The sequence below is a fragment of the Pavona decussata genome, unplaced genomic scaffold (assembly GCF_977016875.1).
Source record: "Pavona decussata unplaced genomic scaffold, jaPavDecu1.1 SCAFFOLD_29, whole genome shotgun sequence".
NCBI lineage: Eukaryota > Metazoa > Cnidaria > Anthozoa > Scleractinia > Agariciidae > Pavona > Pavona decussata.
Window position 1 is genome coordinate 1,991,013 of NW_028145452.1, and position 13,677 is coordinate 2,004,689.

General features: G+C 39.9%; 3 protein-coding genes across 5 annotated transcripts in view; 2 read left to right on the forward strand and 1 right to left on the reverse strand.

Moving 5' to 3' along the window:
* The window catches only part of LOC146484903 (uncharacterized), a 31,716-nt gene extending 26,019 nt beyond the window's left edge, over positions 1-5,697 (forward strand). The window contains exons 19-24 of one of the 3 annotated variants that reach the window (XM_085104371.1): positions 629-784; positions 1,499-1,668; positions 3,334-3,559; positions 3,939-4,000; positions 4,401-4,499; positions 4,964-5,697. In XM_085104371.1, the coding sequence (XP_084960497.1) occupies positions 629-784; positions 1,499-1,668; positions 3,334-3,559; positions 3,939-4,000; positions 4,401-4,499; positions 4,964-5,004 (754 nt within the window). In that variant the 3' untranslated portion in view covers positions 5,005-5,697. Of the gene's footprint in view, positions 1-611; positions 785-1,498; positions 1,669-3,333; positions 3,560-3,938; positions 4,001-4,400; positions 4,500-4,963 lie in introns of those variants that run through there. The other 2 variants (XM_085104372.1, XR_014863543.1) reach the window with 2 other exon arrangements.
* The window catches only part of LOC146484904 (uncharacterized), a 92,533-nt gene that overhangs the window by 18,630 nt on the left and 60,226 nt on the right, over positions 1-13,677 (forward strand). The gene's annotated exons all lie outside the window — the stretch shown is intronic.
* Positions 10,636-13,677, reverse strand: part of LOC146484905 (uncharacterized) — a 28,010-nt gene continuing 24,968 nt past the window's right edge. Inside the window, exons 4-5 of the mRNA XM_085104388.1 lie at positions 12,857-13,085; positions 10,636-11,286 (exon numbers count right to left, since the gene is read on the reverse strand). Coding sequence (XP_084960514.1) covers positions 11,203-11,286; positions 12,857-13,085 — 313 coding nt within the window. The 3' untranslated portion in view covers positions 10,636-11,202. The remainder of the gene's footprint in view (positions 11,287-12,856; positions 13,086-13,677) is intronic.

The window sequence follows — 13,677 nt, forward strand, 5'->3', positions numbered from 1 at the left end:
AGTTATTACTGAGCCTTTTATTTGACAGTTTGCGGGGTTAAATGTGGACTTCTCACTGCATGCCTTGCTATGTTCTTTTTACAAACCTCAGCCTTGTAAGCGTTCGAAAGCAGTTGTAGAAATACAAGTCCAACATGTCCGTAGACGAGACACCTTGTCACCTTATCGTCATGGTCATCAACATCATTATCATCATCATCATCATCATCATCATCATCATCATCATCATCATCATCATCACCACCATATTCCTTCTGCTTTTCTGCTTATCGTCACCGTAATCACTATTCTACTTCTTCTTCTTCTTCTTCTTCTTCTTCTTCTTCTTCTTCTTCTTCTTCTTCTCCTCCTGCTCCTCATCATCATCATCGTCATCAATATCATTCTTCTCCTCTTCCTTCATCCCCTTCTTCTCCTCCTCAAGCTTTACTTCTGGTGCTGTCCTTTTCAAACCATGGCTGACGTGACCCTTCAAATTATCCGCACTCATTCAACTCTTTTAAACCTTGAATTTCTGCCAGGTCGATTTTCTGGCTCAGTTGAAAGTTCGCAAATCTTATCTGAGCTTTGTCACGCTCGAACCAGGAGCTATACGCTCCAAATTATTGCAGCTTATATGCATTTGCAGGTGCCCAAAAGGTTTTCATGGTGTTGGCTGTAAGACGCCATTTTGTCGAGCTGGTTGTTACAATGGTGGCGCATGCGTAAAACCAGACGTGTGCAAGTGTAAGAATGGATATGAGGGACCGTCATGCCTTTCACCGGTCTGCCAGCCTCCTTGCAGGTACGAATGTGGCAAGCAGCAGACACTGTCTGCCGGGTTAGCTCATAGTTGGTAAGACAACACACTGCAGAGCAAAAGGCCAAAGGTTCAAATCTCGGTGGGACTGCAACGGTACACTGTATATATGTCTCACCTTTTTCCCTTTATGATCTCCTTGCGGTTTCACGCAATCTGGTAATGCTTTTTTGTACAGATAGTACGCAGCTCTTTAGAACCCCTAATTTCGTTGAACCCGAATTTCACGCAGCTCTATTGTTTCAGGATTAGGGTCCATTGTTTCTGTTATTTGCTCATTGCTACGCTAACATTTTTTCAGCCAATCCTGTGAACTGTTCTAAGAGCTGCGTGGTGCCCCTCTTTGTGTGGTGCCATGCGCTGTGATAAGTGAATCGACGGGAAAAAATTAACATTAAGATTTCAAGGAGATTGAAAGTTTCCATTTCAAGTAAACATTAAACTACCAGATGAAACCAAAATAGATCGCCATCAACTTTCACATAGATAGCGGTCGAACTTTGTGTGTATGTAGTTTTCTCTTTTCTATTTCTTTCTTGCATTACATTTTATTTAAGTCATAAAACTACCTATAACCTTCCCTACCCTTTAACTAATTGCCTGTGAGATCATGGTTGTGTTCAACACCTCTTAGTTCAGACGATTGTGTCATCTTTCAGTTATAACGATGCACAGTTCAATGACCAGTCTCACTTGCAGGTTTGGAGGGAAATGTATCACGCCAGGAAAGTGCCGCTGCTTGCACGGATTTATGGGATCGCGTTGCCAGGATAACCGCTGCCTTGTGACGTGTTTGAATGGCGGGCATTGCATTGGACCTTATATGTGTAGATGTGCTTTAGGATATTCGGGACAAAGATGTGAGATTGGTAAGGCTAGTCAGACGGTGTGAATTTAAGTGCCTAACTTAAATTGTTGCTGAGCATTTCCCTAGTAAGGAAATGCGGTCAACACGAGGCAAAAAATAGAGAGCTTAAGCACAGACGTTCGTGAGCTACGGACGGCAACCGGAAAACGAATGTTTCCTTTTTTGGCGTGGTTTTGCTCCTTACCACGGACAGGCGGACAGGAAAAGCTCTTATTGATGACTGTAGCTTGACATTGCAAACGCGATGGCGTGAAAACGCTCCAAAAAGGGAAAAAATCAATTTCCGGTTGCCGTCCGTGGCTTAAAAACGTCTGTGCTTAGGTTCCCTAATACGCACCTCCGTGGCATTCGAATCCACGTCTCCCGGATTGTGATCACCGATACTCTTCCGACTGAGGTACGAGGCAAGTCGGAGGCCAGTCGGAGGCCAGTCGGGAGATAGTGGTTAATTTAGATGGTACTTCACGGCAATGAAAGTGTATTGTAACTTGGTAAGCGTTCTCTTTTTGGGAAGTCATGCCAAATTTGATAGGTAGCTCGGCAAGCGTGGTAGGTAAGCATCAGCAACGTCGGTGATGTTTGTCAGGTATTGGGGCTCAGACAGGCTTAAGCAATATACTTAATTTGATTATGGTCTATCGCTTTTTCGCAATCGGATATCGAGTATTATTAAAAACTGAATCATTGTATAATGCAGTTCGAGGGATTTGATTGGCTTAGCGGCCATGGTATATGAGCAATTATACCATGGCTGAGAAATAGCGACCATTAAATTGTCTGCTGGTTATTCTTGCACAGCGAAATCAGTAAGATCTAGCAATATTTCTTGAGTGTTTTTAATAAAACAATTATTCCACTTGCGCTTGTTGGATATGAGATGATTATAGCCAACTCGGCGCTACGCGCCTCGTTGGCTATCTATCATCTCATATCCAACGCGCGCTCGTGGAATAATTGTTAAAAATCACGTTAGGCTATACCACGAGTAATTAGTTAATATCCTGCATGTGTGTAAAAGTACTACTATATTTTTCGCCATCTCTGTAGGTTAGTTTTTATCTGCTCACGCAGCAAGTGCTTACGAGCTATCTACTAGAGCAAAATTTTGCATTTTCCCTCCCTACCCTGTCTTACATCTAATGATAAAAATAAGCGAAACGTAGTGTAAAACTGGCTTTTTTCGCTTATTTTTATCATTAGATGTTTAACTAAATGTAATCTTATTCGAATACCCTGTTTTATTAAGATTTTTGTTGTACGGAAGCTGTGTGTATTTCACAAGTTATGGTATATCCTTTTAGCTTGTCTTTAGGTTTATATTTTGTAATATCTGGAGTGTGATGTAATCTTTTGTTTGTTGTTGTAATAGGTTAAGTTTTTACAGTCGGTTATTATCAAAGGCTGTCTTAGTCCCAATCCTTTGCGTGTTTGATTGTGTGATTTAGAGACATGAAAAGCAGACTGTGAACCAAAGACTACGTATTTGTGTCAGTAATATTTTCAAAATCCAGAAACTCGTTTTGTAGAGTTGAACCAAATGTTCAGTTGTGTGAATTAGTTACAGCAGTTAACAAAGATGATTTGATATTCAGTTGATGTAGAATTTTTATTCTTTGTGCCCTTTCTGCGTTAGAAATACTTTGCTTTATATTTACGTGTATTGCAGCTCCTTGCACCCCAAGATGCCAAAATGGTGGGCTGTGTTTCGCGCACAATGTTTGCAAATGTCCTCCAGAGTACGTTGGTGAACAATGCCAGTTCCCTCTATGCAGGCCACCCTGTATTAATGGCGGACACTGTATCAGACCCAATGTTTGTATGTGCCCTACTGAATGGAAAGGAGATCATTGTCAAAGGCCTGTCTGCCATTTTCCATGTTTAAATGGCGGAAGGTAAATTCTTCCTCTAAACACTAACAGTACTCAGTAATGAAATGACTGTTGTCGAGCTGAACTCATCAGAGTGAAGCGAGACGTTCGCAGCTACTGAAGGCTATTCACTGTAGAGTTCAAAACATTCGCTTTCTTCATTAAAACTTGCGGAGGGAGCGCAAAACAGATCTGCTTTTATAAGAAAGCGCGTGTTCGTATGACAAACCAACTCACACAATTATAGACTGTTTGGCACTGAGAAACTGAGAACAGCAAGCGCCAAATAAGGTTAAATATGGTCACGTGGTCATGTCTGTCTCATTAATTCTTTTAAATATGTCTCTAACATGTCACATTGTAGAGTAGTATTTTCAAAATAAGCTATATTTTTTTCCTGTAGATGTGCACGACCAAACCAGTGTACATGCCTCTCAGGATATGGTGGCGTCATGTGTGAAAAAGGTATAAATAAATCTCTCTATAATCCACAGACACAAAAGATAGAACCACCTTGTACAGCATAATAAACAACACCACAGGAAAGTGCTGCTCAATAACTTTAATTTGAATGGTCACACTTTAGGATTTCATCCACAGACTCAAAAGATAGAACAACCTTATGCAGCATAATAAACAGTACCACAGGAAAGTACTGCTCAGTAGCTTTCATTTGAATGGTCACACTACAGGGTTTCATTCACAGACTCAAAAGTTAGAGCCACCTTGTACAGCATAATAAACAGGACTTCAGGAAATTACTGCTCGGTAGCCTTCATTTAAACTATTGGATTTAGCACTTTCATTGACAGATTCAAACTGAGTGAGAACCAGGGTTAAGGATGTACTTTTGTTCTCTTTGCAGCCATTTGTAATCAGCCGTGTTTCAATGGAGGTCAGTGTGTCCGGCCTGGGGTCTGCGCATGTCCGTTTGGATTTACTGGGAGACAATGTGAGAAGACAGGTGCGTTGTCTGTATACATTAATGAAATCAAATGTGTGTTAACTGAATATAAAAGGTGTCTTTCGGGTTTGAGGTAACTCATCCGCCGCAAGGGTACTGGAAAACAGACTCAAATATACATGTTATACGCAAAAACGTAAGAGCAATAGCCTGTGAAGAAAGAAGAGGCATATCGAAAACAAAGAAAGATGGTCGGAGTATAAAGTATATCACGAGGATTGTACAAAGAAAAAGGCTGGTGTCGGGCGGGAGTGAAACTCATGAAAATTCAGTAAAAGGATTCTCCTTGTCCTATCCGCCCGTGGGAATAGGGACGATGGCACTAGACTACTAGGAAACATGAAGCTTCAAAATTCTGAACTATACTTTTCTTGGCTGTTAATTCGATCCTTGAGTGAACTAGAATTTATTCTTTTTATTGTTGTTGTTGTATAATTTTAGGTTTTATTTTTCTTATTTATCAGACCAATGGAAGGCATATGACAGCAAAAAGCGTTCGAACTAAAGAAACATGCGCAAAACCAATGTACGTCTTGAGCGCCTGGTTACCTAGCCCCAAAACCGGTACTATGGTTTTGTAATCCATGTGTGGTAAGCCACACAGCTCTGGAACCTTCTTGGAAACTGGTTGAGAAGCAGTAAAAGAAAATACGCTAAAAGAAACTATTGAGGGCTATATCAAGGAGGAATTTCTACTTCAGATTGTAAACTATTTATACCGCCTACCTAGTTTTATCTAGTCTCGTCAGATCATGACGTTGTTAAGAATTTTGCTCATATTATATATTATTCCCAGTCGACATGCTCGCAGACTGAAGATATTATTTTCAAACAGTTGCAAATATATAATCTATTGAATACTTATTTCCAAGTAAAAACATATAACATTTACAATATATAAAAATTGTATTAAATTATCCGCATATAAGTCAGTTTAGAACAGGTGTATATAAATACATGTTATACCAATCTAAAAGGTATCGTGTCTTTAATCCATGAGATAGAAAACGACAAAGATGGGCTAAGGCACAGTTTTTAAAAGAATATAATTACCTGAAAGAGAGAATATGGCCTAGTCATCGTCTTGACACTATACCAAGGGCCGTTTTTTATGTTAGTGTAATAACAAACACGAGGAAGAACGTTTTAAAATATAGTAATTCTGTACTCAGAGCGCAATTAAAACTTAAAAGTGGGATATTTCGTTCGGATCCACCGAACTTCGTCAGCCAGTTCCTCGACTTTCTTCAAAATAGCACTTCTCTGATTATGCCAATAATAAAGTTTCAAGAATCTGTAGATCCCGACCTTAAAAAATGGCGCACCCCATTTACGAACTGGCCGTTCTGGCCCGTAAATTCTCACTAATGGAAAGCACCCTTAGTGAACGTCTTGTTAGACCATTTTCACCAAAAAGGTCAAAATATCTGTGACACTTCTCCTTTAATCTCGGACTGTAGATCAGCGATGGAAAACGAAATGAAAACCTTGGTTTACTTTTAATCACGGAATGGTACTAATCAGATTTCGAACACTGAGACCGCAAGAAGACAGAGACAATGGGGGAAAAGCCCTTTGAGTACAGACTTAGACCAGGATCCGTACTATTGACATTCACTTCGAAAGACCAACGAGCTAAGCCTGATTAGATAACCGCACTTCCATAATCAGATTTCTTTAAGCCGCTTTCCCTGTGTTAATGATGTATGAAGTAGATTGCGGTCTTTAAATGTTCAAAACTCAAAAACCCAGAGCTCTTTGTTTGTCACACAGCCAGCTAAGATTTCACCACAAGATAACAAAAAATCATGGTCCATTTTATGTTTGAACTTGAAAGACAAGAATTCCTAAAAACAAAACCTACTCAGTCCAACGCTTTTTGCAAGTCTTAAAGCACTTTCAACTGAACAGGCCCGCGTAGGTGAATACGTTCGACACGTCTAATTCTACCTCGGGCAAGGAAAAACAAACAGTTTAAAGAGATAAGTAATTGAAAGTGGATTTCCTCTGTTGGGTATGTTGGCTATTTTCAACTTGTGATTTACGCGATGACGCGAATAAAGCAAGAGAATTAGAGATCATAAAGATTTGCTTACACAGTTGAACCTTAAAGTTCAAACGCCCTTTCTCTCATTTGCGCACGCAGTTCCCATGAGTAAACTAAGTAGCAAACGCATGTAAAAATTTAAAAATCAAGAGTGGAAATCTACCATGTATGTCTTTCCATGCTAGTTCCTCCAACAGCGCTTACTTCAAAAGTTTGCCAGCTACTTCAGGACCAATTTGGAGGCAAAGAGAGCAAACGCATTTAGAATTCATGATTTTAGAGTATTACATAATACTAAGTTTCTCGTCTCACCTATAGTTATCACCTACTCCTTACCCGGCAACCCCTGGGATAAAGTCGACTCTTGAGACGGGGGATGAGGAATTTTATAAGTAGTCTTGTCCCTTGGATAGGGGGATAGGGGGTGGGATACCGTAAAATCCCCGGTTATAATTCCTGGGTTTATACAATTCCGTAAGGGGTTTGGGTGCGCTTATATCGGGAGAGGGGGGCTTATAAGCGGAATAAAAAAACCTTTCGAAACAAGCTGATGACAAAACGTATTTTCAGTTCACTACAAGAACAAGTTCAAAATATATAAACAAGAACATAACAAGCAAGATAAGAATTTAATAAAAAGTTATTGTTTCTTACTCCACAAGTACTTGTGACGGTTCCGTGAATGCGATTTTATTTAGGGAACAAGTCAAAGAAGGAGGAGGGAGTAAGCGAGCGGGGATACTCATAAAGGAATAGGAATACCGTACCTTTTTTTAGCGGGGTGGGGGGGGGGGGTATTTACATAAAGATGGGCCTATTAAAGCGGAATGGAGGGGGTGGGGGCTATGACCAGAATACATTTTTTGTTTACAAACAGATGGGCCTTTTACCCGGAGGGGGTATATAACCGGGGTTTTACGGTAGTTACAAGAACTATTTACACAATTAATGGTAGACGGCTCTTGAAGTAAAGATTGTGAATTGAATATCACATCCGTCTGGGCTTGCAGGTAATCTTGTATCCTGACTTGCATTTTATCGACAAACTGTCGCAACACTGACATTAAGGTAAAATCTTAATTAATGGAGGAGAAGAAAACCATTTGCGTGAAAAAAGAAAACACATTTTCACGAAACAGTTGTTTGTTAGTGAAATGACTGAGTATGCCTTCAAAACTAACTCTTGCAAACGTTGAAGCTTCTCAACTTTATCTATCGCCTTTTTCGCCAAACATTTCTGATCCATACATGCATAACAGGCATGTTCAGTTTAATTTTTTTCTATATCTGGGGACGAGTTTATTTCTTTTGTCAAAGGCCAGGGCGGTTTTATTGACCTCCGAAATCTTTGATTTTGATCCAAGATATCCAAGCTAAATTGTCTGGTAATAGCTCTTAACAAGTCTACCTTCTACACAAGACACATATAAAATTACCACAGTTTGGGGGAAAGTTGTAAAATATATAAACTGAACGGACCTCAAGAATGTATTCATGATTAAAACCGCATGTTTTAGGATTTTCAAGTTCGAGGTCCAGCGTTAAAACTACGTGTCAGGACCTATTGTTTTAAAATTGTTATAATCCTTCACTGATGGATAAACCCATAATCCTATTTGTAATGTCGAGAATTATGCTCTGTAACTCATTGGCTTTTCCGACAGAGGTTTTTTCCTGTTATAGGTGAACCACTCAAATACCATGACCTTTGACAAAATGTGAAATCTTTAAAAACCCTTATTGGAGCAAACAAATACCCTACCCTTCAAGCCACTTCATGTTTCTCGGCGGGTTGTGATCTCCGGTGGATTTCTTCGATGGATTCTAGGCGATATTCCCGGCGATATTCCTAGTAAGTGCACTTAAACTAAGGGCTTCAAGTGGGGATCAAAGGCGAGCGAGTAAGCTACGAGACGCAAGTTTAAAAGAACAAACTTGCGCATACAGGCTTGCATGATTATATAGGTGGACTACATGCATGAAGCAGACTCGCAAATGGCACCCAATCGACAAATATTTGCGAGGCATTAGTTTTAGTTTCTTGCATGTGACCGACTAACGTCGACTTTTGTTGCGTTGTGGTCGTTCCACTTGTGGTGAAAAGCGCTTTTACTTAAGTGCGATTCAGATTTAACCTGGATGGAATGAACACGCAGAAAAAAAAAATAATAAAGCGGTGAGGTCGATGCAAGACTGAATCCTGTGCACAGGTCAAAACGGATCAGTTTCATCCAGACGCAAGTTCAGTCATGTACTCGACTTTTGATTTTCCTTTTGACCAGAGGACTGATAGAACTGGTTACCCATCTGTCGTTAGACACACGAATCTCGAAATTAAAGCAATTCTTGAAGAAATGTAGAGGAAAACTCGAATGTCTTAATGATAAATCAGTGCTCCTCATACCTAACAGGAGATCGAAACAAAACACCCGAGCTGTCTCCAATCACGCAAAATTCTGTTTTTTAAATGAGGAACATTCTACAGTTTTACCCTTAATTTAATTTGTTTTAATGTACATATTTAGATATTTCACTCTGTAATATTTGTATATTTGTCAACTTTTAAACCCTGTACATTTTGCATTTGATAATGACGACACGAAGGAGTCGTCGAAACGCGGTCCTTTTACGACTCACGTTCCTCCGTTCATTGATGGATACAATACGAAACGAGAGATAAGTGCTTCCTGATTAGCAAAATGGAGAACGAAGACTGCTGTTCATTAATACGTCTCTATAATTTTGGTGTAAATATTGAGGAAGCTTGTCTTCTTTCGTTGAGCCTTGGCAAACCCCAGCATTAAGCTGGTGGGCTTTTAGGTGTGACAAAGTTCATAGATATGTAAGAAAAATAATAATATAATAATAACCGAATATTTATACAGGATAACCCTTGAGTTTAGAGTACTGTTATCCTGTTGACTAAGAATTGAAAATTTACAAAATAAATTGGCTTTAACAGCTGGTCATTGATTAGCTACAATTTCTCTCTCACAGCTCAAAAAAGATACCCCTTTGGTGCAGAACTTAATTATCTTAGTATTTGCTTTTATGCTATAAATGTGTAATCAAAGAACCTCGAGAAGCAATTACGTCTTTGATAAGCGCTTGAAATCGGGCTTATCTTATACTGGAGTTTCATTAATTTTCGTATTTTCTCACCAGACCCGGAAATAAGGAAAACTTTGGAAACCATTGTCCTTTATAAACATTTAAACCAACCTGTCTCAGCGTTACGCGATTAGTTTCAGCGCGTAATCGAGCTACCTTAATTTTGACTAGCACTGATGTTGCGTTGTAACTGAAACTATATTTTGCGTTTTTACTGAAGACATTGAAGGTACTGCATTTCTATTGTGATCTAGCGTAATGCAAGAACTGGTCTTTTGTTACAAGAAAAGCACAAAGGAAAATTCCGTCCCCTGACGGACAACAAAGCACTCGATTAAATGAGGACAATACGGCATTTGTGAACAAATTAATCTTTGTCTTCCAATAGTCCAATTTAAGTCCAGACAGAGCAGAAACAATTGGCGACAGATTGTTTGATTACAATCCAATTAGCACTAAAATCAACAATTGTTGCCTTAAGGAAAGCTCCATATCGATACCACATACTTGATACCAAGACATTCTAAACAACGATAATGTTTTGATGCTACGCACTTGACCTGCTGAAAATGAAAGTGGCGTTAACGGCAATTCCTCGCAAAGTAAATCGGCTCATTTTTTTTAATATTACATTTGGTAAGGTTTATACCCACAATCCAGATCTCCGGAAAGTTCGTTTTAAGCTGCCGAGTTCGATCATAAATTTATAGTTTCTAATCCCAAGTTTCACTACTTTTCTCCGCTCATTTCCTTTACATGTAACATGCAGGTTGATGGAAAGAGATTATTCCATCTTAAAAGCTTTATTAAAATGTCCACAAACCTCCTTTGCTACCTTGTTGATATCACAACAGGCGCGTTCTGGAAACGAGACAAACGAGCGAAAAAAGCTCCAAAGAGGCCTGGGGTTCAGCTTGATCGGTGACGTCACATTTGATAATTGCGCGCGCGACAAGCAAAACAAACGTTTGAAAACAATTGTTATTTATTTATTTTTTTATTTATTTATTACAAAATAGGTTTTAATAGAGAAAATAGCACAAAACCGTGATTTTAATACTATGAAGTTCAGGCAAGTTCAATCAAGAACCGCGTGAGTCACTTTCGCCAGCCTTGCCTCCTTCACTTGAGATTCGTCGATAAATTTATCCGTTGCGTGATCCCGCTCCTCGCGACCAGAAGAAGTGAACAACCCAGAGTTGCTTTTAATTAAGAAATAAATTATTCAGATTTTTCTACAAAATTAAATAAAGACTATTCAAGCTTTGCTCAAACAGAAAGTTTCTAGAACTGCAAAATTCCCAGCCGAATAACAAAACCCCAAAAATGCGTTTTAACGAGTTTCTAGTGTTTTCCCGGTCTCTAATCGCAGCGTGGCTGCTCAGCTCGGTTCCAGGTACACGCTATATCTCAAACGCAGCCTGTGCACGTGACCAATGTTTATATTTTGCGGCGGCCCGGCATGTCGATGAAGAGCCAATAATTTATAGCCTGAATACAAAATTGGCGATGGCACGAGAAAGCTTTTTAAACGAGAACGTGACATCATAGCATTTTGCTTCCTGTTAACATCGATTCAATTTCATTGATTTCCTCTCGGGTTTCTTCTTCTTTTGAAATCTTGTCAAGCTACAGAAAATAAGAACAAAAATATCGGCCATGAGTGCTAGACATACATGAGAAATGCCATGAAGTGTTCCACGTGCATACTTTATTAAAGTGGAACATCGATTTAACTAACCTCTACATAACGAAGTCTTCGGTATAACGAACAATATTCTCTCCTCCTTTTTTGCCAGTAATTTGCATAATTTTAGCTTTTCGCGCGCCCCGCTTGGCTCTGAGGAACAAAGGACGATCGCTCGCTAACAGAATCTCGATATAACGAACCCTCCATAAGGGTGGAACATCGATTTAGAGAACCTCTACATAACGAAGTCCTTGGTATGACGAACAATATTCTCCAGCCTGGTTTTTTTATAATGTATAGAACATAACCTCTATCACGATCCAATTTCCCTAGTCCCTTGGCGTTTCGTTAAATCGAGATTTCACTGTAACGACACCACGGATGTCCTCTCTTTCCAGCTTTATTAACAACAAACTTACGTCGTCACATAAAAGAGATGGTGCTGCTTGTCGGAAATTTAGAAGTGAAACCGACAAGTATCAACATCTCTCTTTGTGGGCGTGACTTTGGATCGAACTCAAGCCATATTAATTTACGAATGTTAGCCCCCTAAAAAGAAGAACAACCCCCGAAGAACAACATCCTTGCATGAGTTGTTCTGTTTGCTTAACAGATGAACTTTAAACTCCCCCCCGAAGAAAAACATCCTTGCATGAGTTGTTCTGTTTGCTTAACAGATGAACTTTAAACTTCAAGGAAACCGCCACTCTTGAAATAAATTTACGTTAAATTATTACGAATATCGTCTAATTCCGGCAAATTCCGTTGGAAAACATGGAAATCGCATTTCAGTCTCAGACATAACAAGATTTTCGTAGAGTCTATTTTTGTTTTTAATTTTCCCACACGCCACCATTTTGGACTTCATGACGTCATCACGACAATGACGGAAGTGACCATATGACGCAGCGGCCTGGAATACTATTTTGTGTCCGCAATTTAACCTCATAATCAAATTTCCTGCTCTTTCAGGGACGGTGATATCGCGAACCTCACTCTACACTGACACGAGAATTTTATCTTAGAGCACTTTTCATCATTTTCGAACGCAATTATTTGTTTTTATATTGGATTTGCAAAGCCACTCCGTCATTAATCGAGAACACTCGTTGAAACCCGCAGCAACCAATCATAACAGACATTCCAGTTCGTTAACCAATCAGAACCAGTGGCGACTTGGCTCACTTGCGATTTCCTGCCCGTGGTACCGGCTAAACGTTTCGGTCCCCTTGTTCGAAAGCGGATTAACGCTAATCCAGGATTTAAAGTTAACCAAACTTGCCGAAACGCGTTAGTCTGTGTAGCTGGCGGTTTTGCTGAAGTTTGATGCCCCGCCGCGGAGTTGCAAGAAGAATGCGTGGTTACCCCCAATTTTCTTTTTGGATTTCAATAGCCCTTGCTAAGATCCGCTTTTCCCGCATAGTCATAAACTGCACAAAAATACTTCTGTATTAGGCGCCACCTTCCTTAATCAGTCATATTTCATCACATCACATGAAGTGCTCAAACCTGTGTTTTCTCTAAAACCTCTCCATAACTCTTCTTCTCCTTCAAGGCTTCAATTTGTTGAAGTTTTTTCTTCAGAGCCCGCAATCTCTTCTCTGCAGAGGTAAGACCGCTGGCTTGAGATTCCGAAGGCGGCGCTTTTGTTGTTGTTGCTGCTGTGTTCTTCCCTGCTGCTTCTGTTACCTCGGTGACTGATGTGACGTCAGCACCTAACTCCTCTACCTCAGCCATGCTGAAATATTTAAACAAGATGAAGTCATTAGTAACACACCGGCTATTCTAGAGTGGTATCTTGATTACATCATCTTGCAGTACGAAATTGTAGCAAGTCGATAATGCGCAAATACGATAACAGTAAGAGACAACTACGATTCAGATCACACTGCGAACTTACTCGAGTTGACATGTTGCTAACCCTTAACTTGTCGAACCTCAATCGACCCTAGAGGAGTTCGGGGGAGGGGGGAGGGGAGGGAGGAGGGGAGGGAGGGAGGGTACACAGCCCTGTTCTTTAAAACCCGACGCTTTGTCGCCATAAATATGCAAATAGCAACACTGCAAAAGAAGATTCACGGGTAATGGGCTGTGCGCATGCGTGAAGGGCCTCTAGTGCATGTAGACACAGCGGCAAAATGAGTGCACATGCTCCGGAGATTTGTAATTCAAGCGTGAATCGATTACAAATGCTCCACTTCAATCGCCAAATTCACACCTGTTACTACAATATTTTATTGTCGAATAAGATATGTGATGGAGGAAGTTCGAAGAAACCTTTTCTGAAAGCGACAACCTTATCTATTTTGATTTGGGCTTATTCATGCGAA